The sequence below is a fragment of the Rhea americana genome, unplaced genomic scaffold, assembly GCF_003343005.1.
Source record: "Rhea americana isolate MKP2758 unplaced genomic scaffold, rheAme1 scaffold_26, whole genome shotgun sequence".
NCBI lineage: Eukaryota > Metazoa > Chordata > Aves > Rheiformes > Rheidae > Rhea > Rhea americana.
In genome coordinates this window covers 4,724,310-4,748,486 of record NW_028186379.1, presented here as the reverse complement: position 1 = coordinate 4,748,486, position 24,177 = coordinate 4,724,310, and the positions used below count along the sequence as shown (strand labels likewise).

Here is a 24,177-nt window from a genome sequence, read left to right as displayed (position 1 = left end):
AAAAAAAAAAAAAAAAAAAAAAAAAAAAAAAAAGTGGCACATTCTCCATTGCCATGTACCAGAGACCAAAGGGATTTATTTTGCACAAAAATATACTTTATACATCCCTCTACCTGCTTTTACATACTCTGACTATCTAGATTTAATGAACTCCATCACGATTATAAAGATAACTCTAATAAGAATACTCTGAATCAACAGTATGGGCTAAGATGTCTATCGATTAATGAAGCTCTTTTGTCATCTGTCTATATACAAAATCTACAGGAAATAACTGTTACATTTAAAAACTAATCTTACATTGCATTTCTGGGAAAGAAATGCGTTTTTAACATCCAAATAYAAGAATGCATTCAACTGGGAGTTCTCTCTCCTCTCTCTTATTTAAAAACAAAGATTAAAAACAAAAATCTGCACTGCTCTTCGTATGCTGTCACAAAYCTTTCTCAGAAGCTATCACAGTTTCAATCAGACGCATAAAACATTCGTTAACAGGTGTGAGTTGTTTCGGGTGATACATCACTGGACTGAAGTTGAAATGAAAGTACATTTCAAGTTGTTATTTTCCACTGCTCCTTGGCTTCTTGCATCCTTTGGCATTAGAGGCAGAAGTGTTGAGAAACTGCTCTAAGTGATGCTGTCTGACTATACTCGGAAAAACCCTACAAGTGGGAGCCTATACTAGCACGGACAAAGCACCAGGTCTCATCTTCAGCAAGAACTGCRCCAGGCCACAAGTGCTAAAAAGACAAGAGAATATGTAGTTTTGGCCTCAGCAATTGTTTCATAGTCTTTACCTCACTTGGTTGCAAACTACCCTGTCTTCTTTCCTAGGATTTTACATCATTTCAGTGGTCATGTACTGGCTTACATCAATTCAAGATACATCTTTTCCCCTGTGAAATAAACTTCCCTGTGTTTTAAGTCATCAAGTGCAAAAYGGTATGTTAGTCCTTGCTTTTCTTCTACTTGTAATTTGCTTTGGCTGCAGCACAAGGAAAACTCAAACATTTGCTTAAGTTTCACCATCTTCAGCACATTGAAGTGCTAGCCTAAATAAGTATGTTTTTCTCTGCTAGGCACTGTAAAAATGAAGCTTTTTGAAAACCGTGACTGTTTTCAATATGCAGATATKCAGTCTAGCTAGACTGATTTGTTTCAGGTCTTTGAACACTACAATAGTACAAATAAATCCCATTCAGCCTTGCAGTGCACATTATAAAATATATATATGTATATACACACACACATACATACATACATATATATATATATATATATGAGATTTAATAAGCATTTAAAAGCTCCATGTGCCCAACTAGAGTTGCCAACTTTCTGAAAAACATTTGTGCTTTCATTTAGTAATTTTCAATGCAACTACCACATTTATATATATATATATATATGAGATTTAATAAGCATTTAAAAGCTCCATGTGCCCAACTAGAGTTGCCAACTTTCTGAAAAACATTTGTGCTTTCATTTAGTAATTTTCAATGCAACTACCACATTACTCAGAACACTAAATAGTTAACAACAACAACAAAAATCCTTCCATCAATTTGCCCTTGCAGTATAAACACACAAACATGAATGCTTTTGTTGTTATCCAGAGCCACTGAAGTTTCTTTTTGAGTGTCAAACTATTCCTACCTTAAACCAATTATGCCACAAGCCATGAGAGGTAGTCACGTTCAAACAACATGCTTTCTAAAAAATGAATGACATTTTTATACATTTAKGGGAAGAAATCAATTTAGGGGAGAACAATGGATGTGCTTCTACATCAAGAAATTCTATTGCAGATGAACACAGAGAGAATCTTTATTTAAGCTCATACATTTTCTGTTCCTGACTCTTAAAAAAAAATTGCCAAGTTAGATTATTAAAGTGGGGATTATAAAACAACTCCTGCACTTGGAAGTACTTCCAAAAGCCATGTTGCTATTGTTGCTTTGTAGCTCAAAAATCAAAACTAGTGATGACTTTATGGGTTGGTATAGTTTAGACACCATAGTTACTTTTCAATGAAATTATTCCTTGGGAAGAATATTGTGAAAATTCCTATACAATTAACTACTCCAAAATAAGTACATGCAACTAAAATACAAATTCTACAGCACAGTTGCTTTGCAATTGCTAGTGCATTTTAGCTTTGAATCAAATAAGAATGTGCTGAATGAAGATGGTTAGAAGAAGTATGACAAACAGGAGGATAAGCGTAAGATGATCAGATAAATAAGATGTCAWGTTAAATTTCTGATGTGCTTCCTCAGAATTCTTCTAGAGGAGACACTGAGTCAATCTATTGCTTTCCTAGAACATGTTTTTATAGCAAATGGGGCTCAATACATTTTTACTGCCAAGTTAAAGAGCAGAGGAGAAATTTAAGAGAATTATAAAGGAAATGCACCCACTAAAACAGGAGAAGGAAGAACAACAGCAGAAAATGCAGAGAAAAGCYATGAGAACTGTGATTTAAAAAAAGTCTTCATGTATTTTCTCCTCACATCACAGCCCTGTTTTCCTCATCATCTATTTTTATCTGAATCTTACTTTCTTATATGTKCATTTACAAATGGCCCCTAATTTTTCAAAAATCATTTCAATTATTATAGGTAACAACTTAAAATTATTTTATTTTATGTACGTAGAGCAGGCCTTTTTGTACTTGTGCTGTAAGTTAGCTCAAGATGGAGATAAAAAAGGACTAAACAGGGAAGTTTAGTGTCCATGAGGAAACCTGAGAAGGGCTAGTTACAAGAGAATTCCCATCTTCTCATTCCATCTTAACAAGCTTAAGAGGCAGAAACTGTGGGAATCTCAAACCTCTAAAAAAGTAAGTTAGAGAAAGCTTCCTCGCAACGCTCTAGTGAAAAACATGYCGACTATCATATGCACAGAGAGACGAACAGCAACTCAACTTGCCAGCTGAAAACATCAACCACAGATCCGATTTCATCTGCTGAAGAAAAAGTTCAGGGCAGCTAGGCAGATTCCAGCTTGGGGTTCACACTGTAGCTCCCTCACAGACCATGGAGAAGCTGCCCTTATCCTTATCTCATTCCCATACTCTCTTACAGAGACTAGCCCAGCTTCTTGAAGGACCACAGAGTAGAAAATTGGAGGGAGGAAGAACTGAATAGCAGCTGGGAAGAAGGAAATGACTATATATAGAAAGAACGTTCAAGGATGGGAACGACAGRAACGGAAGATCAACAGATTTTTCATACCACTAGCACATACCACATACTGCTAGCAACTTGCAAACCAATGCAAAAGAATGATGCCCTCACCGTAAGAGGACCTCAAGATATAACTACTTCTATACAGTATAGACAGTCTTGGAAACGAATGAGCCACCAATTTGTGCAAAGCCAGGCAGGACTAAAATAATSTTCTTCTTGGTCTCCATGATAATTCAGGCTGTTCAAGTTGGGACTATAAGTTATTAATTATTGTTTGCCATGCAGTCACATCTAAACATATGATAAAAGTGCTACTGCTGTGCACATAATAGGAGACCATCTTTGCCCCCAAAGATCTTCCAAATTTAAGTTTCTCTTTGTTCTGGGAATGCAATTTCTTGTTTTGGTTCAGTTTTGTCAGTAAGCAACCAACATAACACAAACCCTCGCCCCTCCAAGGAACTCGGATGATTTGTTGACAGCAAACGACTGCCAGAAAACTCAGATCCATTTCTGAAGTGCTTAGCCAAGCACAGTGACAAACACTTGCTCATTTTTCACTCTAGATCGCTGAGAGAAAGAGCTGAATAGGTGAGACGTTAGAGCCTGGCTCCCTAGTAATCAGGGAAATGTGGTGTCTAGCACTGAAAAAAACTAGCTGTTGCTGGGAATAAACATCACCCATGCTAAGAAAATGTCCATAGGAAACTGTACTTYTACTTATTTTTCATTGTTACTGGAAACCTCCTGCCATAACTTTATTCCTTAAGGCAGAAACTGGAAACTACCACAGATTTTACTTGTTATACATGCTCAGTAACAACCTCAGCCAAAAGCTCTCCTAAAATCTCATACCAATTCTAAGTATACACACGTATTATAGCTAACTTATATGCAGATCACCTGTTTTGCACAACAGCAGAACAATGCTGTTGACTATTTTTAAAAATTATTATTTATGTATTTATTTTTCCAAGAACACTCATAGGGCTCTATTAGCATACAGGCCTCCTCAGACTCCTAATGCCGTGCAAACACATGTATATCTTAATTAGCATGCAGTACTAACAYAGGCCCCTAAACCTGCAATTAGATAGAACCATTTTGATTCCAATAATTATAAACAAAATTCTGTCATCTGTATAGAAAATGTGAAATCCTGGCACTAGCAAAATTCTTATACAGTTACCTCAAGACATTTTATCATACCTTGCAGGCCTGAAACATCAAGTGCTTTTAAACTCTCATTACATTGGAGAACAGAATTTGGTCTTCATTTTATGAAGCATGGCTCACTTATTTGCCCATACTGTTTATACAAGAGTTGGTCTACATTTTTATTTTTTAATAAAAACACAGCATACAAGTTCTTCAGTCACTGAACGGGTAATTAGCAAGCAGAAACTTGTGTCAATCTGAACTAATGAGATGGTTCCTCCGACATTTGAAAGTGTGATTTTTCAAGTTACAGTAGAACTTGGTTGAGTTGTGCTTTACTATGCTAGACACCCCATAAGTCATACACACAAAAATGTGGCATACTCAGACCACATCTCAGCACAGATGTAATAAAAGAGCCCTGGGATTCAATCTCATATTTATACTTTTCATTATTTTTTTTCAGTTAAATCTACATGAAACTATTCTACATTAACATAAGTTGTGGAAATTAAACCTAAGCATTTTAAATGCACTAAGTAGGTGATGATTTTTTAAAACTGGATGGCTAATATTAGGCTTTTATGCATACATATATTCTTGAGATTGCTGCTCTGCAAAGTGCAGAACACTTTATTCCAATCTGACAAAACACTTAAGTGCTCAAAGTTGGGCATTCACCTGATCCGTCAGTAGTCACATGCTTGAGGTTAACTATGTGCTTATGTGCATATATAACCTGAAACAACAGCATGATTTTAAAAAATAAGATGAACATGTACTTGTTTCCACTAACTGTCCTGGCTTTCAAGTCTAATTTCAAGTAGCCTTAAAAATCTTAATCACAGAATATCTTGCAATGCACTAGTTTAAAAAAGCAGCGCATCATAAACAAGCAAGCGCTCTCTACTCATATCAATACTAAGGCAATCTGCGTGGCCTAAAGAAAAARCTGTTGCAGATTATCAGATCAATAGGAGTTCACAGTCTATTCTGATTCAACCTAACGTGGAGTTCAGCAATACCACCTGCTGACAGAAACCAGAGATTCTGGTATCAGCAGCAGTTCTGCTACAAATTCAGATGAAATTTGCTACTATGGAAAGCACATCAAAAAAAAAANAAAGAAAGAAAGAAAGAAAGAAAGAAAAGTCTAAGCACCTAATTCTCCCTCCTCTCAATCCTTAATTCTTTGGGTGGAAAAAAATATGTTGTTTTACTTTTTAGGATTGAAGTAGACAGTAGAAGTGCAGCTTTGTGGAACAGATTTTTTTTTTTGTGCTGGATTCTCTCTAACGTGCTGCRAAGGAACTCTGCCCAACAGCTGTCTGTGCCATATGATTACTTCACCGTTGAAAGCATCACATATGGAAAACGTACTAAAATGTTAGCTGCTTTGATACCTATGAAGAGGAATGAGCTTTTGCATTACAGAAAGAGAACGTATTTTTTAAACAATTTAAAGTAACAAAAACTCAACACACATTGGGAATCTAAACCACATTAGCTGCTGGCACRTCTGTTACTCTGTTTCAATGCCTAATTCTAATGGCTGTGTTTTGTTTGCTCTTACCAGCAAACAAAGGATGGCTTTCTTTTAACTTTTGCATTCTTCATAGAGAAAACAGAACAGTTTCAAGGCAGGCCCCTGGGATTCCCTCATGAATTATCCAGGGAGAAAAATGCTATACAGCAGAATCATATGAATGCCATCTCATGTCATTGAGATAACATTACTTATTGGGAAAACTCCAAAGCCACCACACAGTGCTTGGGAATCTCCCCCAGAATAGCTCCCACAACAGACAATCCTTTCACAGGCCAGAAGTAAAGCGGATCCTTATCGATCCAGTTCAGAATCCCAACAGCCTTTGACAGGAGGAAGAAGAAATTCCTGGTTGCATTAGGGAGGAGAGTTGCCTCCCCTTTAAATGAGTCACCCACACAGGGAGCAAAGAAGCTCTAAATTATTTCATCAGTAGCAAGAATTTTCATTAACACAAGAGGAAGCTGCAACTTTCTCGTCACTGCTTTGCCAGTAGTTGCATTTGAATAGCAAACAAAATCCAGTTGAACAAGGGAAAAGATTAATAGGATGAGTTGTAAGACTCTATTAATTTTACTGAATAAATTTATATATACTATTTTAATTTTAAAAGATACGCTGTAATGATGTAAACAAGGCATGATTCTTTCTAAAACGAATTAAATCTACAAAACACACATTTAAAATCACCATACAGATCGAAGAATGTAGTCGCATTACGTATCAAAAATACTTCTAATTACAACTGGCTCTCAAAATATTTACTAGCTGAAGGCTGATTTTTTTAAAACTAAAAATAAATTAAATTTCACTTTCTGTCCTTAAATCAAACATGACATTATGTAAAGTTGTGGTTCACCGCTGGTATGATTTATTAGGAAAAAATTGGCCCACTTCACACAATATGTTCTAACTGGCTGAAACAGTCAGGATTACTGACAAAGCTACAAAGCAGTCTGGATTCAACTTTAAAATACGCTCTATATATCTACAAACTACTCAGTTCCTATATATCTACTAAATCATCATTGGAATAGTATCCTCAGGTGGTAAATGCAATGGTTGCTACATCAAAGTACTAACCGAAAACYTCAATCATAGATTTTTTTCTTTAAATATTAAAATAATTAAAATATTGAAGTCTTAAAATATTCCTGTACTGAATTTTTAAGGTRTATTTGATTGCAGTATCACCTCTTACACTTTAGATCTTAGATTCCTGAAATGTTAAGGGCAATTCTATAACATATTTTTCCTCCAATTTAAAATTAATTATTACTTACATGTTTTAGTTAAAAACAAAACAAAACAAAACAACCAAGCCAAAGCACCTAGAATGGTATTTCTAAATATGGCAAAATGGAGGAGGTTGACAAGTGTTTTCTGCTGGTGAATAAAGGTGTCAATGCTACRTTTTGGTGAAGAGTTTGAGATTGTGATAGTGGAAATTTCAAAGCAGGTGGCCGTATCACGGGAAGAGAAACTTCTTCCACCGCAGCCAGTCCACAAGCAACCGCCCCGATGCTTCCCCGGCAAGGTATTCCCCCTAGCCGATCAGATAACGCCCTGGCTAGGCAGCGACTGAAACGAGGACGGCTGCAGAGCAGACCAGGCCTCGCCAGCTCTCCCGCGGGGTCAGCCGTGACCACCCAGGCACCCGTCGCCCTTTCATCTCCTTTACGAGGGGCAGGACTGACAGGCAGCCGGAGCTGCCCCGGCCAGCGCCGGCGTCCCCAGCGCGCCCTGCCAGCGCCGGCTGCCAGCCGCTGCCCGGCGCGACCGGGCAGTAAGTACGTTTATAAACCTATTAAAACTACATAAATGGTATAACTTGTGATCTATTAAAATCAAAATAAACAGGAAAGGAGGTCTGAGAGCCAGTTTCTGTAGGGCAACATGTAATGTTAATTACGAGTCTTTCAAATATTCCAGCCTTTTTGGGGGAAGGGAGAGGAAAGGAAGAGATGAAAAAAAAGACGTATAGTCGAGCTATTAAAAAGCCAGTTGGTAGTTTTAAACTCTTGCTTTAGGATTTATAACAAGGCCAAAAATTCACTCCAGGCTGAAATTTACTATCCCAGGCCTGAAATCATAAAGAAAAAAAAAGTCATAATTATGGAAGAAAAAACAAACTCATACAAAACAGTGGCTTCAGATGATTTTTGGCACTCCTTCAATGCAAAAGTGGTTTTCTTTTATTTTATTTTTTAAGCCTGAGACTCATTACTATGAAATATTCTCTTAACCAAAATTGAGACCAGGTTATTTTAATAATGAATTACCAATAAGTTACTATCACTGAATATTTTTAAAAGCTTTTCAGAATGAAGAGATATCATAATTTTCAAAGGAATGTTATTGCTTTGACTTAACCCCAAAAGCCAGGAAATTAGGAGTGGAAATTTCATCTGTAAGCCACACAGATGTATAAAAATGTTTATAAAAATTAACAGTGCATGTTAAAGATGCAACGTCAGCCCCATTTTTATCTACAACTAGACTTTATTAGTTTTGTGGGTTTAAAGTTTACATTAAAGAATAAAGACCACGTAAGTTTCAGTGACTTAATTCAGCACTCCTTAAATAAAGAGGCATTTCAATGTGTGTAGAATGTTAGTGTCTTTCCAAAACAAGTTATGTGCCGGTGTTACTTAGCTATATTTCTCTGTCATCCTAGGGATTTGCATGGAAGCCATTTCTTCTGCTAAATCCTGCCTGCAAATTCTAACAAGAACATTTAGGACTACAAAATACAGGCTCCCAGGAGACGCTATTGTTAAAACGGAAAAAAGGGACAAAWTTTTAAAATGAACTTATGCTATTATTAGAGGATGTAGGTCTTCAGAAGAGAAAATCTGTTGTACGAGAGTGAACAGAAAGCCAAATGCAAGCAGAGAGCACATGCCAATCATACCTGAGGGAGCAGAGGGGAGATATAGGAATTAACTGCTGTATTTCTACTTCCCACCAAAACCACAAAAGGGTCATTTCAGAGGACTAACGCATACACAGTTTGCAGATAAATACATGTCTACCTCATTACCTGAGAAGAACCTTGAAGAGCATACTTCTGTGCTGAATATTTCTGCTTCTGCATGAATAATCTCATTCACAGAGGACAAGGTGCTGAACATACGCATGCAATATTTGCAGCATGTGATGGGTGTCAGCTTGGAAGCTGCTCAGCTCCATCTGAGAATTTGGTCTGTATTTAGCCCAGATTTTTACTACGAAACTCAACAAACATTCTCTGCAGACAAACCACCTTGAACTGTTTCTTATCAAATTTCGTAAGCTAAGTGGATTCCAGTCTGRTCAATATGTAGATGGGAGATCATTATATGAAATTATGCTTTGCTGAAAAATGACAACCGTAGCTTAACAGCATCAGGAAACTGCAGGGCTTAGTTTTAAGGACATACAGAGATGACCGAGATTCAGGCAGCTGCTGGCTTCACCCCAAATARCGCTACCACACCTAATGAAGCCAAGAGAAGAGCAGTAAACCTAAACGGAGAACACTAAACAAAAAATGGGACCCAAAAGATCGGTGAGTTCAGGCTTCTTCCTCAGATGAAGATGGCAAATAGACATCTACTGTCTGCTGAGGGATATGTAGATATGAGCTATGCCAGCTCAACAGCCTGTAAGATGCGCTTTCTCTCTGGTATCTAAATATGCACTATGCTGGACTTGTACCTTGTGCTACTTGTAGGTGTTGCAATAATGATATTGCCAGGCTCCTGGCGCTAAGCAGACGAGAAGCAACTGCAAGCCTCCAAGCAGTGATGAGGGTTAGACATAAATACTTTTCTTGTCAGTTTTCCATTTCATATGCACCTTCTAGAGCAGAATGCTTTAGGTTAGGATCATAGTAAAAGCTTGAATGTGAATAAGTGCCTGGTCAAGAGATAAAACCTAAGGGGATGTGTTGCAGAAATCTGTAGTACTAAAACTAACATGAAGAAGGGAGTAATAGGGCAGTCACCCAAACATACCTCTGTCTATTGATCAATGCTATGAGAATGGTACTAATGGAAAATACAACAGAAAAAAAAACAAGTAGAAAACCGGGTATGTAAATAAAAGCATCTTGATTGACACTGCGGAGAATTGATAGGACAGGAAAAAAAAACTGCATTGCTGGAGCTACACTGTATARAAAGAATGAGTGCATATTTTTTCTGAAGCTCAGGAAGAGGCAAGAGGGAGACCTTGTGAAACTCTGAGCAAAGACAGGAAAGAATAACCACAGAAAAGCTAAGTTCTCAGTGAGATGGGAGGAGGAACACAGGCATCTTCCAATAACTCATAGTCACATCTGAACAATAAATTCAGATGATGAAGGGAAAACTATCAATCTATAGGTTGAGAACACAACATAGCAAGACATATAGACACACTTTATTACATTGTATCTCTCTATTTTTCTCTATGTATAGAGAAAATATATATACACACATATATTTATAGATTTTAAATAGAGGTAACTAAGTTTAGATTTGATTCTCACAATTAAGAACTGGTGCTCTTTGAATCTAAGTGAAACTAAGAATGACAGAAATGATTAAGTGCAGGAAGAAATTAATAGCTTAAAAGAAAACTTAAAATTGAAAAAAAAGTGAAAACACTAAGGGAATTCATAGGTAAGAGCTGGAGAAGGAATTGAGATTGAGGGGRAAAAAAAGCTGACACTTTATATAAGCACTCACTAAGCAGCACAGTATGTTCACAATGACCACATGGGAACTGGGAACCCTAGCTTGATAAAGTGAATGGGAAGAGAAGCAAGGAGTTACAGATTTGTTGCTGAATTTTAGTAGCTTAATGAAGTGTTGACCAACTGATACAAGAGCTTATAAAAGAGAAACTGCAATCATGAATGTCATGAATAAACTGTGTCAAAGCAATCTCATTTTCTTTTTGATGAAGTATTGGTCTAAAAGTTGAAGACGACAATGATTATATCTGAATTATAACAAATATTTAACTAACCCACACAATGGCCTTTTATACAATCTAAGGAGAAACAGTCTCTTTGGTTTCTGAAATTACCACAACTCAGTTSTTTACCTTTATTCAAAGATGAGTTAACGACAGTTTGCTAGGAGTACAAATGAAGCAGGCTCCCACAGAAAGAATACAGCAATATCCAGTATTTTCACTGGATGTAGAACAGGGCATGCCTGCAGGGCTGGAAAGTCCTGTAGGCACTGAGAGAATGAAGAGCAGGAGCATTCACATATATTGTAGTTTGTCTTCCTGACAGATTTTGCCCTAGCTATCCACGGTTTGAGCACTTTGCTAGTAGATTACCATACACATTTGCACATCAGGGTTTCATATCGGCCAATAATCCACACACAGGCTGCTAAAATCAACCTGCTGGCCATCCTGGGCTCTCCATGCAGGCACTGGACAGAGGGAAAGAGAGAAAATCTCAGCCATTTCATGACTCAGAGCTCCTCGTCTGTATATGTTTTATCCATCAAGGAGAACAAAATCCTATGCCAAGCAAACACTGGGAAAATTTTTGTTGTTATCAGAAAAATCTCAACACTTATTTTGGGTCCAGAAAGCTTTTAAGATGAGAAAAATGGAAATTCTGGGGTGAGGCTGCCGAAACGTAACTCTGTTGTGAGTTAATGTAACAGTTCTCCAAGAAAGAATATCTGGTTTATATATGATATTTGCTACCAGGCTATTACAAATTCTGACCTTGGAATACAGCTTGAGTGTGGAACTTGGAACAGCAAATTCAGAATGTGGAAGCTGGTATTATTTATAACCTGGCAAGCAGGACTCCCAGAAACTCAGTTAGCCAAAAAAAGCTAGTCCTCCTAACTACAGGTAAAACAACATTCTGAATAATTTAAAATGTTTGAAAAATATATAAAATGAAAGTATTTTAGTAGCTAGACATTTTTTTTTCTTTTAATGTTCGATGGAATGTGTTTCAAAGTGTAGATAGCTAGCTAACTGGYGTTCTTGACAGAGATGCAAAGTTATGGTACCTGACCACATCATAAACTGGCCTTCTCAGCAGGGATCGAACAAAAAGTAAAATAAAAAAGCAGTAATTTCTTGACATCTGTAGCAAAGGAAGTGAAGCAGTTTGTTCAAAACATGAAATAATAGAGAAAAACAAAATTTCAGAAGTAAAATTATTACATCAGGACTTTTTCATTTAGCTGGATTCCACACGCTTCACTTTTTCATACGCAGGGTCACACTGAAGAATCTACTCACTTCAGAACTTCCAGACAGAGTGTCACAAGGACAGTTAAAACTTTTCCATTTAATTAATAATGAAACATTAAATAACTTATGGAAAACAGATGGCATTGCAGTTTATCAAGGCAGGGATGCTCATGTTATTTCCTACTACAAGGAATATGTTGAGTCCATTTATTACAAAATAGCAAAGATATGCATTTGCCTTTTTAGGAGGAAGTAGCTGCATTTAATCTGAAGTTTATCAGAATTTAAAGATAAGATCTCTACCTAATGTAAACCAGTCTGACTTACATGAGTCAAAAGATCTGGTTCAACACAGAACACAATTTTTAATTTCTTTAAATCAGTGCAAAAACTGTGTACTTTGGATTTTTGTAGCTGGAAAAACCAGTAGAAGATATGTTTTTGAAAAAAAAATACAGCCTACTTTTTAATACACATATTTTAAAAACTTATCTTCTTAAAGAAAATTGTGTGTGTACAGAGTTAGTTGAACACCACTCCCAGTCCACTCTTGATAATTTCAATCTGTTGGCTAACTTCAATCAAAATCGTAAAGGCTACGTAATTCAGGAAAATCATTGGGTAGACTGAGCAGAAAGAGTATGTTAGTAATGCCAATTAAGAGAGAATGAAAATGCTCAATACTTTCATTTCGTAGTCTGTGTGAAAAAAAACTAGCTGTGAATTCAGTTAAAAAAAGAAAGAAAAGGAAGGAAAAAGAGAGAATGAGAAAACAGGACTGCATTTTTTACTTTTATTTTACATTGTCACTGTACCATGTTAAGAGCTCKCCTACTGTTGTATCAGAGATCCTGCTACATTTGGTGATTTCTCTCAAGATCAGTTTCTTTGTATAATAATCTCAGCTTCCAGCTTTCAAGTTATTGTTCCTCTCTGATTTGCAGAACAGTTTAGACACAAATTACATTTTAGACATCAAAAGGCAAATAAAAAGTTCCAAAGCTTTTCTGTTTTATTTTTAGGGGTGGTTCTTCCCAATGCTTCAGTATGTCTGTTGCTCTCCAAAAGCCACATACCGAAACTGCTCAGCTGATTTTACGATAAATGAAACAGCAGATACTTACCTGTAGGTGTGCTACTGCGAAATGAAGAGGATGGAGTGATTGGAGGGGTGACTGGGGGAGTAAGGCTTCCACTGCTGTGGCGAGGTGGAGTGGATACATTCCCACGGGACACTGTGCTTGACAAAGTCAGAGAGAGTTTTGGCTGAATCTTTTTCTTCAAAGACTCCTGCTCACGTCGAGCTGCGTCAGTCATAAACCTAGAACAAGGCCAATCACAAGGATAAGAGGCCTGACACACTGTCAGCAAGCAAGCTTTAGGTAAAGGTAAAATAAATATTTTTCACTCTCAGTGACTGAAGGGAGTTTCAAACTCAGCCATGACAAGTTCTTTTGCAACACAGATATTAAGATTACAAACTCCTCCACCAACAGCTTATTCACAGCGAGTTCAAGATCTGGGGCATTTGCTTCCAATTTTGATATAATTTATTTTAGACAATTGCATCATGCACACAGGTTTTATTAATCTCTAACCATAGTTGAGCATTACAAACAATGTTACAATAACTATTCTCAAACCTTCGTGAAAAAGCAGCTGAGTAGCTATAATGGAGACAAATGTTTGAGGCAAATGTATTGAATTTGAAGGTCAAAGTGGTGATATGAATTATATTGCGTAGCTGCATTGTTTCCAGCTTAGCATAATCACATCTTTTTTTCTAAGGGTTTCAGGCAGTGTTGTCTGACACAAAAGATGTCCAATTACATTGTAATTCCTCAAACTGGAGTTCCCAGTTGTTGAAAACCAAATGTCATCTCTCTGTAAAASTTCAGTACATGCTGCGAAAGGCTTAGCACAACTCAAGGTTCATCTCTCTGGGCTGTTAAGAGGAAATCCCGTTAGTACAATGCAAGAATTACAGTAGTAATTCTACCAAAGCAATTTTTTTGCATGGGGTCTCTCACCTGGAATAAAAATAGCCTTTTTCATTTTTACTTTGATCCCATCTAAACAAGATCAATTACAGTGAAGAAGGCCACTTTTATTATAAATGAGAGTGCCCACACAGAGTTACACCAKAACACCTCATATGGCATTATCCACTACAACTCTGYAATGACACCGCACACGGACAAGCCYTTCCYGGAAACATCTCTTTCACTTTACCCCACCAAGCTTTCATGCCCATTCTTGGAAACGCAACCCAAATTTCAGCCAAGCCCCTTGGAACAGGCACATTCACAGAAAGTTACTTATTTTCCTGTCTTTTTATATATATATTTTTAGTAACAAAATCATTAACAATATTTACATTCAAGGCACCACTGCTGGCACCTGTACTAACCCTCATTTGAGAAGACTGTGGATCCCCACAAGGGGATCTGTTACACCAACTTCAGGCACTGACTATTCAAGTGATATTTCAATCCTCCTTTGCCTCCTTTCCTCTCCACTGCCTAAATACTCATCTAGGAAGACTCCTAAAAAGCACAACCTGCAATAAATCCTGTTGTCTGCATAGTCTTCTATTCTTCATGTACAAACTGATCCATGCTTTTATTTTACCTGACAGTCAATAATACAATACACAGTAGCACATGTAATGYAAATAGTATTTTAGCTACACCTACACACTTGTCTAACTTAGATTAGACAAGGTAAGCTAAGTTTTAGCTAAGCCACAAGCATTAAATTTTGAGCTCCTGTAACCTCAACAAATTGTGATGGACACATGCAGCTACCTGCAACGTCTGTATAGCACTTGCCTCGGCACCAGCTCCCACCCAGGAACTGAGAGGTGCAATCCAGCAACGAAACAGAATGACAACAGCTACTGGCAAGTATTTGCAGTGGGCTCAGTGAAGGTGACCTGCCTTTCTCTCAGTCATGCTCTCCTCAGAGGAGCCTACCAAAGAGGAGGCAGACTCGTGCATGGAAGTGGCAGCAGAGAGCAAATCTGCAAAGAAAATAATGAAGAAATTCAGTTGTTAAGCTAGGTTTCCCCTCTGATTTCTGGTCCTGTGWCAGCTCTATTTACTATGTGAACAAATGGCTTTTTGTGTGACTCCATGGGCCTTTATCATATGTGAAGATATGCAAGTAGTCCTTGATATGTGTCCAGAAAGCACCTAACATCAGGCTGGTATATCTGTATTTAGCTCCTGAGGGAAAGGAGGCAGAGGGAAGATCTGTTATSTGGTTCACAGTTTAAGTCCTGCCATTTTCCAAAGGACTTAACACACACAGGCCACAGGCTGGACCAGCTGATTCTTCAGTCCTTCCTTTTGCAATATGAGATAAAGGGAAAAAGGAAGAAAAAAAAGGAAAGAAGAAAGGAAGAGAAAAAGGAAAGGAAAAACTCGCATGCTTAGTATCGTAACATCCCCAAAACAGGGACACTGACAAGAATAAGCACTGTCAGTGCTGTTGTTGTGACCATCAGATCTTACTGAGTCTCATGGCAATATGTAATACACACCACAGCATCTGCAAAACGGTGCTGTAAGACAGTCCAGMTTCTACTCCTGTCTGCAACCAACAGTTTAAATTAGTATGAATCACTGTATTCTTTTAGGCTCCATGGAAACTCAAAATTTTGTGACTGTTTGCAATACACAGGCTGTTTCAGTGGAAGCTATGCAGATTCTCTTGCTAGCGAGTCCAAGCCTGGTATCACTTATGGAGAGATCTCCAAGGAAAAAACAGCAGTTGTGGAACAGAAAGGCATGCATCAGGAAAAGGAGAAAAGAGAAAGAGGCCTTTTACTCATTTGTGCCAAGTATGGAAGACAAATTTGTCCTGCATCTCAGAAAAAAAGCTCTTTTTTGAAGACCTGTGTACTTTAACACGTCTTCAGCATACTGTGGGGCATGAAATTTTAAGTACCATTGGAGCAATAAAGATGTATTCAGTCTGACCAAAACACGTGGGCATTGGTAAGTGGATCTTTGCCATGATATGCAACATCAAYACACAATCTGAAGACATTAATAACCAGGTATTTGACATGGCAACTTACCTCCTTCAGAACAGAGACAATGCATCATGTCAAACCCAGATATGGAATTTTTATGAAGTTAATATTTAAAAAGCAGATATCCATAGTAAGTTGATTTTACAATTTTTCTTCCCTAATAAGCCTTTTTCCTCCTGGCTACAGATAYTATTGACAAAACAGTCTCCAAATAGAAATCTGAATTTCACTAAAGAATAATGCAGTAAAAGGAACTTAATAAAATGGACACCGGCACATGTTTGCTTTCCTTTAAATAGGAACCTCCTACTTCACTTATTTTTGGAATTTGTACTACTATGTATGCTTGCTCCTGAWAGGGAAGTCTTATTCCTTGAGAAAATGTTATGGTAACATTATAAATCCTTGAAAATTTGGATAATAACCCGAAGCATGAACACTGCTATTTAATAAACTCAGCCACAAATAACAATGTTAAAATAATGTTGAGGTATAACCAGTCTGGTTGAAGTCCATAAAAATTAGGAAAAATAGAAATTATAGCTGAAATTTCTCTCTGTCCTGTTAACTCCCTCCCATTTGGGCTAAGCACATTGAGTATACTCCAAAATACCACTTGTTGTCTACACCATAAACACAAGAAAAATGGAAGAAGAGTCTTTTGATAAGTTTGCTTTCTGAGATCTGAAGTACGAAATTCACCTTTCACATCCAAATAATCCCCTACATGTTTGGCAACGCAATGCTTTTCAAAAGAAAATTCAGATTAGAATATTTTTCAGCATTTTAATTTAACTGTGCCAGACTAYGGCGGTGTTCTTCAAAGCCTACAGTAAGAACATTTAACATAGGCACAGAATAACATTACCAACTAAGGCTTTAATTTTCTGGTTGAAAGTGCATTAAGGTAGCAACATCAAGCGCTCAGAAACTGGATATGGTGGAATTAAGGTTGAATGCTGGTCTCCAAATTACATGATTGCATACTATTTTCCCTGCCTCATTTACATGTACAAGAAATGGGAAAGAGATAACGAACTGTAACTAATGAAGGCTGCTGTAAGACTCCTGGTAGGTTAAATTGTATCTCCTTGCTTAACTAGTCCATTTTGCCAGCTTCAGATCGCTCTCCTTGACGACTGAGTGAGTCTACCCCGTTCTCTTCAAGTCTTATTCCTAACTCTYTAACATTGCCCTCCTTTCACGACCATCCAGAGTGTAGCCGTYGCCTCTTCCACAGGGCTGTGCCTGTGCCTCGTACACCTCTCTCTCCAAATCCAGTGCACCCCATAGATGYAGCAGAACAAGGAGAATCATTCAGTCCCCAGCTGTTCACTGACCCTGTTTCGAGAGGCGTGCGGTCTGTAGGCTTCCTTGCACCCAGCTCATAATGTCAGGGAGAAGCCCTCTTCCCCCCCCCCTTCAACTTCCCCCCTTTTCTACCCYTGTTTTTTCTCCCCTCCCCCACCTTCCCAAAAATTCAACTCCCTGCTTCAAAACACGTAGGTGCAATGATTTCTGAATCAAGTGCTTGCAGCAACTTTAATAAACATGAGCAAAATATAGTATTTCCCCCTCCTCTCATTCCCTGGAATGGTTCAAGTATTTTTATTGAAACTTTCCCAAGAAATTCAGCCTGAAGGAGACACCCAGCATGGAAAATTTCAGCCCAAACAGCTGAATGTTGGCAACATAATAAGCAACTGAAACAGTCTTATAATGGAAATTGTTGCACAACCTTCAATATAGGTGGCAATATAATACAAACAGCATTAGCTGTTGTTACTAACAAAGTCACACAAAAAATAGTAGAGGTGAAGGTCAAATTAGAAAGTCTTTTAAGATCAGACCTTTGCCAAATCTCTACATAAAAAAAAAGAAAAAAAGTGTATGGTGGGGGGGAGTGTACTGGAAGCCAGAAGGAACAGAAGCAGTCTCCCCTGCTCTCAAGCGCCAAAAATTCCCTAAAACTATCTGTACTGACTGTTCCAGGATCATGCCCCAGTATGACTCACATGATGATGTCAGAGTTAGTTTATCGTAAAACTCCTATTACACACAGTTCTAAGATAGTTTTAAGTGCTCTGGAAATGTCTGGACTCATATGCCCAGACTGAGGGCAAGGTAGTTATAAAAATGAGTTAGAAATAAACTGAAAGATTATACTTGAGAACTAACTTAAAAGAAGAAAAAACAAATTCGTTGCCCTAGAGGATATATCCTCTTAATAAGTGACAGCTACAGATACCAGAATATTAAGACCCGTGGGCAAGAGGAGCCCCTTTCCACTTCCTCCTGGTTGTTCCAGCCTGCTGATGCAGCAGGTTAGTCCAGCTTGGGCCAGATCTATCCCCACCTTCACAGACCTTTACACAAAGAGCAAAGTCAGCCTGTCACAGCTTCCTTGTTGACTCTGAGTATTTATTTGTTCCATTTGGTTTCTTCATGATCTAATCTCTAAAACATACGCCAACAGAGGAGATGAAGCAATTACAGGTCTGTCACTCCCCAATTATTGCATCCGCCTGCAGGAGAGAGTGCAGGGGGATTAACTGAGCTTGCAAAACAATTATGCTGCAGAGACGTTTAGGCCCAGGACTGCTCCATAACACCGTCCAGTTGYGCACAAGCTTACAAAAATGGCAGAGCTACTTGACAGTAACTTAACACTGTCCTGGGCCTCACACTGACAAGTTGTGCCAGGCCACGAGGTAGCAGAACAGAATTAATTCTGACCTCTTTTCTCATTATCCTACAGACGACTGTGGAAAAGCATTACTAGTGACATTCAGCTCACCTTCATGTTTGCCTCATTTGGTTAGGCTGTATGGAGAAAAGGCTGTCATCTTTTCCAAAACCTAAGAAATCATGCTGCTGGACTTCCACCACTTGCATTTCATCAAACTCCTCCTTAACCCAACAGCTGGTTAAATTAAAGTTCAATTTGGCCACTGCTGGAAAGAAGAGAAGCAATCTATGGTGTTTCATAGTAGATCTACGCTACTTTCTGGTTGTATCACATTTAGGTCAAAAGCGGCCAAACTTACTTGACAGATGGGCCACATACTAGCTTAACTGCATATTAAAAGTCACCCATTATTTCTCTTGCTATTCTGTGCAATTAACAGAGCAAAGTGCTGGTTATATCTACTTCCTCCYTCAATCTTTCTTCCACTTCTGTCTACAATTCTTTTGTCACTTCTGTACCAAGAGAAAGAAGTGGTTTGAGATGGTAGGTTTAGCTTCCACACTTCCTCATCACATTAGTATTTCCCCTCCTCCCCTAAACACTGCCAGGTTAGCAGCATCTCTAGTTGTGCAATATTTGAAAACCATAGGAGGCCTCTATGTTGAATAGGAGTTTGGAGGACCCACTTCTCAAGGCAGGACCCCATTTCAGCAGCTTGGGATTCTGTGAACCCAGAAATGCACCGCCAACCAGACACATCATCCACTTCCCTGGCTGCCTTTACAAGCAAAGGCAAAACAACCCGGCTGGTCCTGAAAGAAGAGACAATTAAGTTGCACTACTACTAGGATAAGCAGCAATCTGGTGAAATCTAAACTGGTGGAGCTCAGCTGTCTTGTCTCCTGGGAAGGATGAAAGGATTTGCTCATCTCTGAACTTCACCAAACTGGGCCAAAGCAAAGACAATCCATGTCCCCAGTAAATGCCTCGCCACACTATTTCTGTGACAACGAGCAAAGAAATATATGGGTAACTTTCCTACTATCCATTAACTCAAATTACCCCGTGAACACCCTTGAGCACTTTCACATGCCATCCTTCACACCGCGGGGGAAACCAAAGTGTTCTGCAGCTCTAGGAGAGCCTCTGCTGCTGCACAGCAGCTCTCAATTTTTCTTCAGAGAACTTTCAACACAGTTTCAGCAAAACTCTACAATGAAATGCCAGGGTGAAAAAGCCTAATTAAGACATGTGCATAATCACACGCGTTTTCCCCCACTATTTAGATTATGGAGTATTATCCAGACTACGAAGTAGTGCTAAAACATTCGATTTATACAGAGCTTCTTTTTGCTTCCCCCTCCCCCTCCCATTCTCTAAAATAACCTTCCAACAAATGGAGAAGTAACACCCCAAAACAAGAATCCACTCTCAATTATTTCCCCAAACCTATATCACATTTCATGACAGAGCTGAAACCAGCAAAACAAATCCCTAAAGGGTATTTTTAAGCTTCTGGAAAGAACTCTTCCAGCCCAGAGTACATTGCAGGGACACAATGCACTTCAGCTGGGCTTCAATACAGCAAATTCTTCTGAAATCAGGCCTTACAAAGGAACTCAGTGTTCATTCTCAGTACTAATCTTACTCAGACTRATCTGTTGAAATCTTTGTCTACATATTAAATAAGAAATATTTATGGCAAACTGAKGAGCATCTTAGGGAGACGGGAACAGGATCAGATTTCATTTTATTATTAGTCTTAAGAATAATTTGCTGGTGGTACAATTCTTTCATTTCTATTCTTCAACCTGTTTTCTCAAGATGTGAAATTATCAACGCAAAATCAGATAAAAAGTAATACACAACATACACATTTTTGGAATGTATCCATTTTCAGCAGATGTACTAGAGATTACTAGGATGTAAAAAATCCCTACTTTCCCATTTTCCTCAACTAATATTTTCTGTTTGGAAAAGATTTGTTTCTCTTCTATTTGTTTTGTCCTATTCTGTAACTACTGCACTAAGACTTAGTTTACTATATCAACTTTCCTGTACAGAGCACCAATGTTGTCTTTAATCATTTTAATCAAAATGTTGTACGTGTGGCCTACCACCCTAAAAATAGCTATTTACTTAAAAATAAACATTCTGAATCTTCTCAAGATACATTAAAAAAAGGTACTTTACCTTTTTCTTGAGTTTGTGCATGTGTAGGTCATACAGCAAATGCAGACTCTAGGACTTAATCTTTTTTTGAACATTGACAGAAAAAATGCATGCCACAGAAAACACTAGGACAACAATGTGATCAGGGAAGATGCAGTCTTATTTTACGTATTTTGTTTGTAATGCAAATTCATCACTTACCCCCTTGACTAGTACAACAAACAAATGGTATTTCTTTGTTTAAAAGAAACAAAATTAGGGCTCACAGAAACCAACTTAAGAAAGCAACAGTAATKTCCAAAACATTAGAAACAAATTTCTAAGTTCTCTTCCCTCCCACTGTCTTCCCATTTTTTTCCTTCCCTATTTTGAAGCGACGATTGAGTTTCAGAACAGAGCTATAACTTATCCGTAACTTCAAAATTCTGTAATTTCCATGGCACGAAGGCAATAGTTAGGCAAGAGAGATACTTAAGGAGACAATTTGCAGGAAGCCAACCACTTTTTGGCATGCTGTTGTCACCTCTATTACATATAAATAAGAGTTGGGATATTCCTTTCAAGTATATCCTACCAAAGTGCTAATTATGCCGCGCTCTGCCTCTAACGTGAAACTACTAAACTAGTTCTTAGCTATCAAACTCATCCCAGAGTTTTGCCTTTGGCAAAAAAGGAATATCTCAACGGTGTAGAACAGTTGCAGGCTTCTCTACAGTAGGGCTGGGTTTTCAAAATGCCGCAACACCCCCATGACTTCAGTGTAACAGAGCAGCCGTCATTTCAGAATTCATCCTCSCCACATTCACCAACCGGCTTGTCCGGGCGTCCAGCCGCCTCCGCTGGCTCAGGGTCATTAACGAACAAAGCAGCCGTCGTCGGCTGCTAACAGCAGATACTTYATGGATTATTGCTTAATTAGTTGCTGAATATATCTTCATGAATCCTTACATTTCAGTTCATATCCTTGCTAATACACACAAATAATGTAACGTTACACAGCAATCAAATGTAACAGAGCCTAAAAGAAGACTCTTAGATTTCAATAATGTGAAATGTTAAGTTTAACTAGTAAGAGCTTTTCAGTAAAGAATATTTGTACATTTAAAGTATTTCTTAAAAAAAAGTTTTAAAAATGCACATTGTCATTTTCAAAATTTGTATCACATATACCAAAGTCCCAAATTTATCTGCTTAGTATAAAAGTTGCTACGTTAACTAAAGACTATGTCTTATGAAAGAGTACTAACAATTTCTCTTCAGTAATACTCTAACTTAACAAATTAGATATTAAATAGTTTATGGTTTTTTATATAGCATTTGCTGACTTATTAGAATACTCTGTGCTTTAACACAAACTAAGTGCAGAATTCTGGAAAGCAGAGTAGAAAATTAACATTTCTTTTAGTGGGAAGAAAGAGTGGGGGAGTTAAAWTATATTTGCATTTTTATTTGGAGAAACTACTGAATTCTCAGTCACTTTGCAGAAGGTAAAATTAATCTACTCATAGAATAAAAACAAGGGGTCTGTATCTCCTAAAATTGACTTGAAGCTCAAAATAGTTCATGTGGGACTTAAGTAGTGTAGCAGCCCTGCTCTGGCTCTCTGCACAGGCTTGAGTATTGTCAAATTGCCTAGTTCCAGTAGGACATGTACTTTCAGATGTGTTTAACCTAAAATACCATATTTTTTTCCATTACTGGTCCACCCTCTTTCCTTCTTGAAGAGCCTATTATAACTATTCACATAAAAACAATTTCTTTTGCTCAGTCCTACACAGAAGTAGACATATGTATGCATGACATCCACTTTAAATGTTGGACTTGGTTTGGTTTTATTGAGGCCTGAAAGATTTCTAACTTTAAGAAGGAGGAAGTCAAAATGTCACATATTTTATTTCTGTAATGTTCCATTTATGTCAGGTTATTCTTGTGTCATTTCATACCAAGTTCTTTAGAGAATTCAAGTCAACACCCAGAGTCATCACGGAAGAATTTAAATACAGACATTATCACAAAGCATTGATGGTTAGCTATATAGATGTCCAGGATCAATCTGCATAAATAAGCCAATCTTTGATATTCTACATGGTATTAGTCAAACACATTAACCAACGTATTTTCCAGTCTTTCAGAAATGTATTACATACTGGCTCCTCCAATAGCATCAACACAGCRAGCAAACCAGAATACCTATTCACAAAAACACGGCAAAAATGTAGTAATAACCTGCGTAATAAATAAATTCTTTAATCCTGTAAGTGCCAATTCTCAGACTGCAAAGTCTGTGCACTTACCATTTAATTTTATTTTTAAACAAACTTTATATGTGTCTAGGAGAAAGGTTCTGCACCAATCCAAAACACGATCCTCTCATTGAGAAAGTCTTGACATAAGGAACACCCAGTTCAAAAGATGCTCTCGCAAGCTTAAAGTACAAGYGAAGATTTAGATGGAAAAACATTTTTTAAAACTGATTATAAATTAGTATTCAAAGGACTGGGTGGGGTGAAGCTTATAATGGAAAATTGCAGCAATCTTAACATTAGGAATGTGAAATGTCTGGTCTTAATAAACTGAATTTTCAGACATCGTGAGTTGTTTGGAAGGACGATAGCAACGAACTGAAAAGGCAGCCTCACTAAAATGGCCAGCAGAGCCACCCCAGCCCTTTGGGCTCTGCTGCAATTAGTCTCTTATCTGTGAAACAGCCGATGTGAAAGATTCCTGACGAAAGGCAAGGAAGTTCAGGTCAAGGTAGACACGGCAAACCGAAGAAGGAAGAYGATAACCTTTCTACACCTTTTTGCTCTTTTATACAAAAAGACGACAGAACTCGCGTTCCTGTAATTACACGCTATTTTAAGAACGTACCTTTCTACACTAAGCTGATTTGCCTGGAGGAACAAATGACTGACAAAGTTAACAGTTCATTATGTAATTGCTATATGGGGGGGGGAGTACCTATGGATGAAGAACAACTCCCAACGTGCAATTATTCAGCCGAGAGGCATAAAAGCAGAACAACGATTCGCGTTTGGGAACCGGGCCCCATCAGGCTGAGCGCGTGCGGCCGTAGCGGGCGCAGGCACGCACGCGGGCGAGCAGCGCAGTCCCCGCTTCTGCTCGGCCTGCGCGGAAGCGCGCCGGAGCCTCGCCGGCGGCCGCCCTCCCTCCCGCCTCCGGC

General features: G+C 38.2%; 1 protein-coding gene across 1 annotated transcript in view; it reads right to left on the bottom strand.

Moving 5' to 3' along the window:
- JAZF1 (JAZF zinc finger 1) overlaps positions 1-24,177 on the bottom strand; it is a 104,405-nt gene that overhangs the window by 19,525 nt on the left and 60,703 nt on the right. The window contains exon 4 of the mRNA XM_085307623.1: positions 13,218-13,414. Coding sequence (XP_085163749.1) covers positions 13,218-13,414 — 197 coding nt within the window. The remainder of the gene's footprint in view (positions 1-13,217; positions 13,415-24,177) is intronic.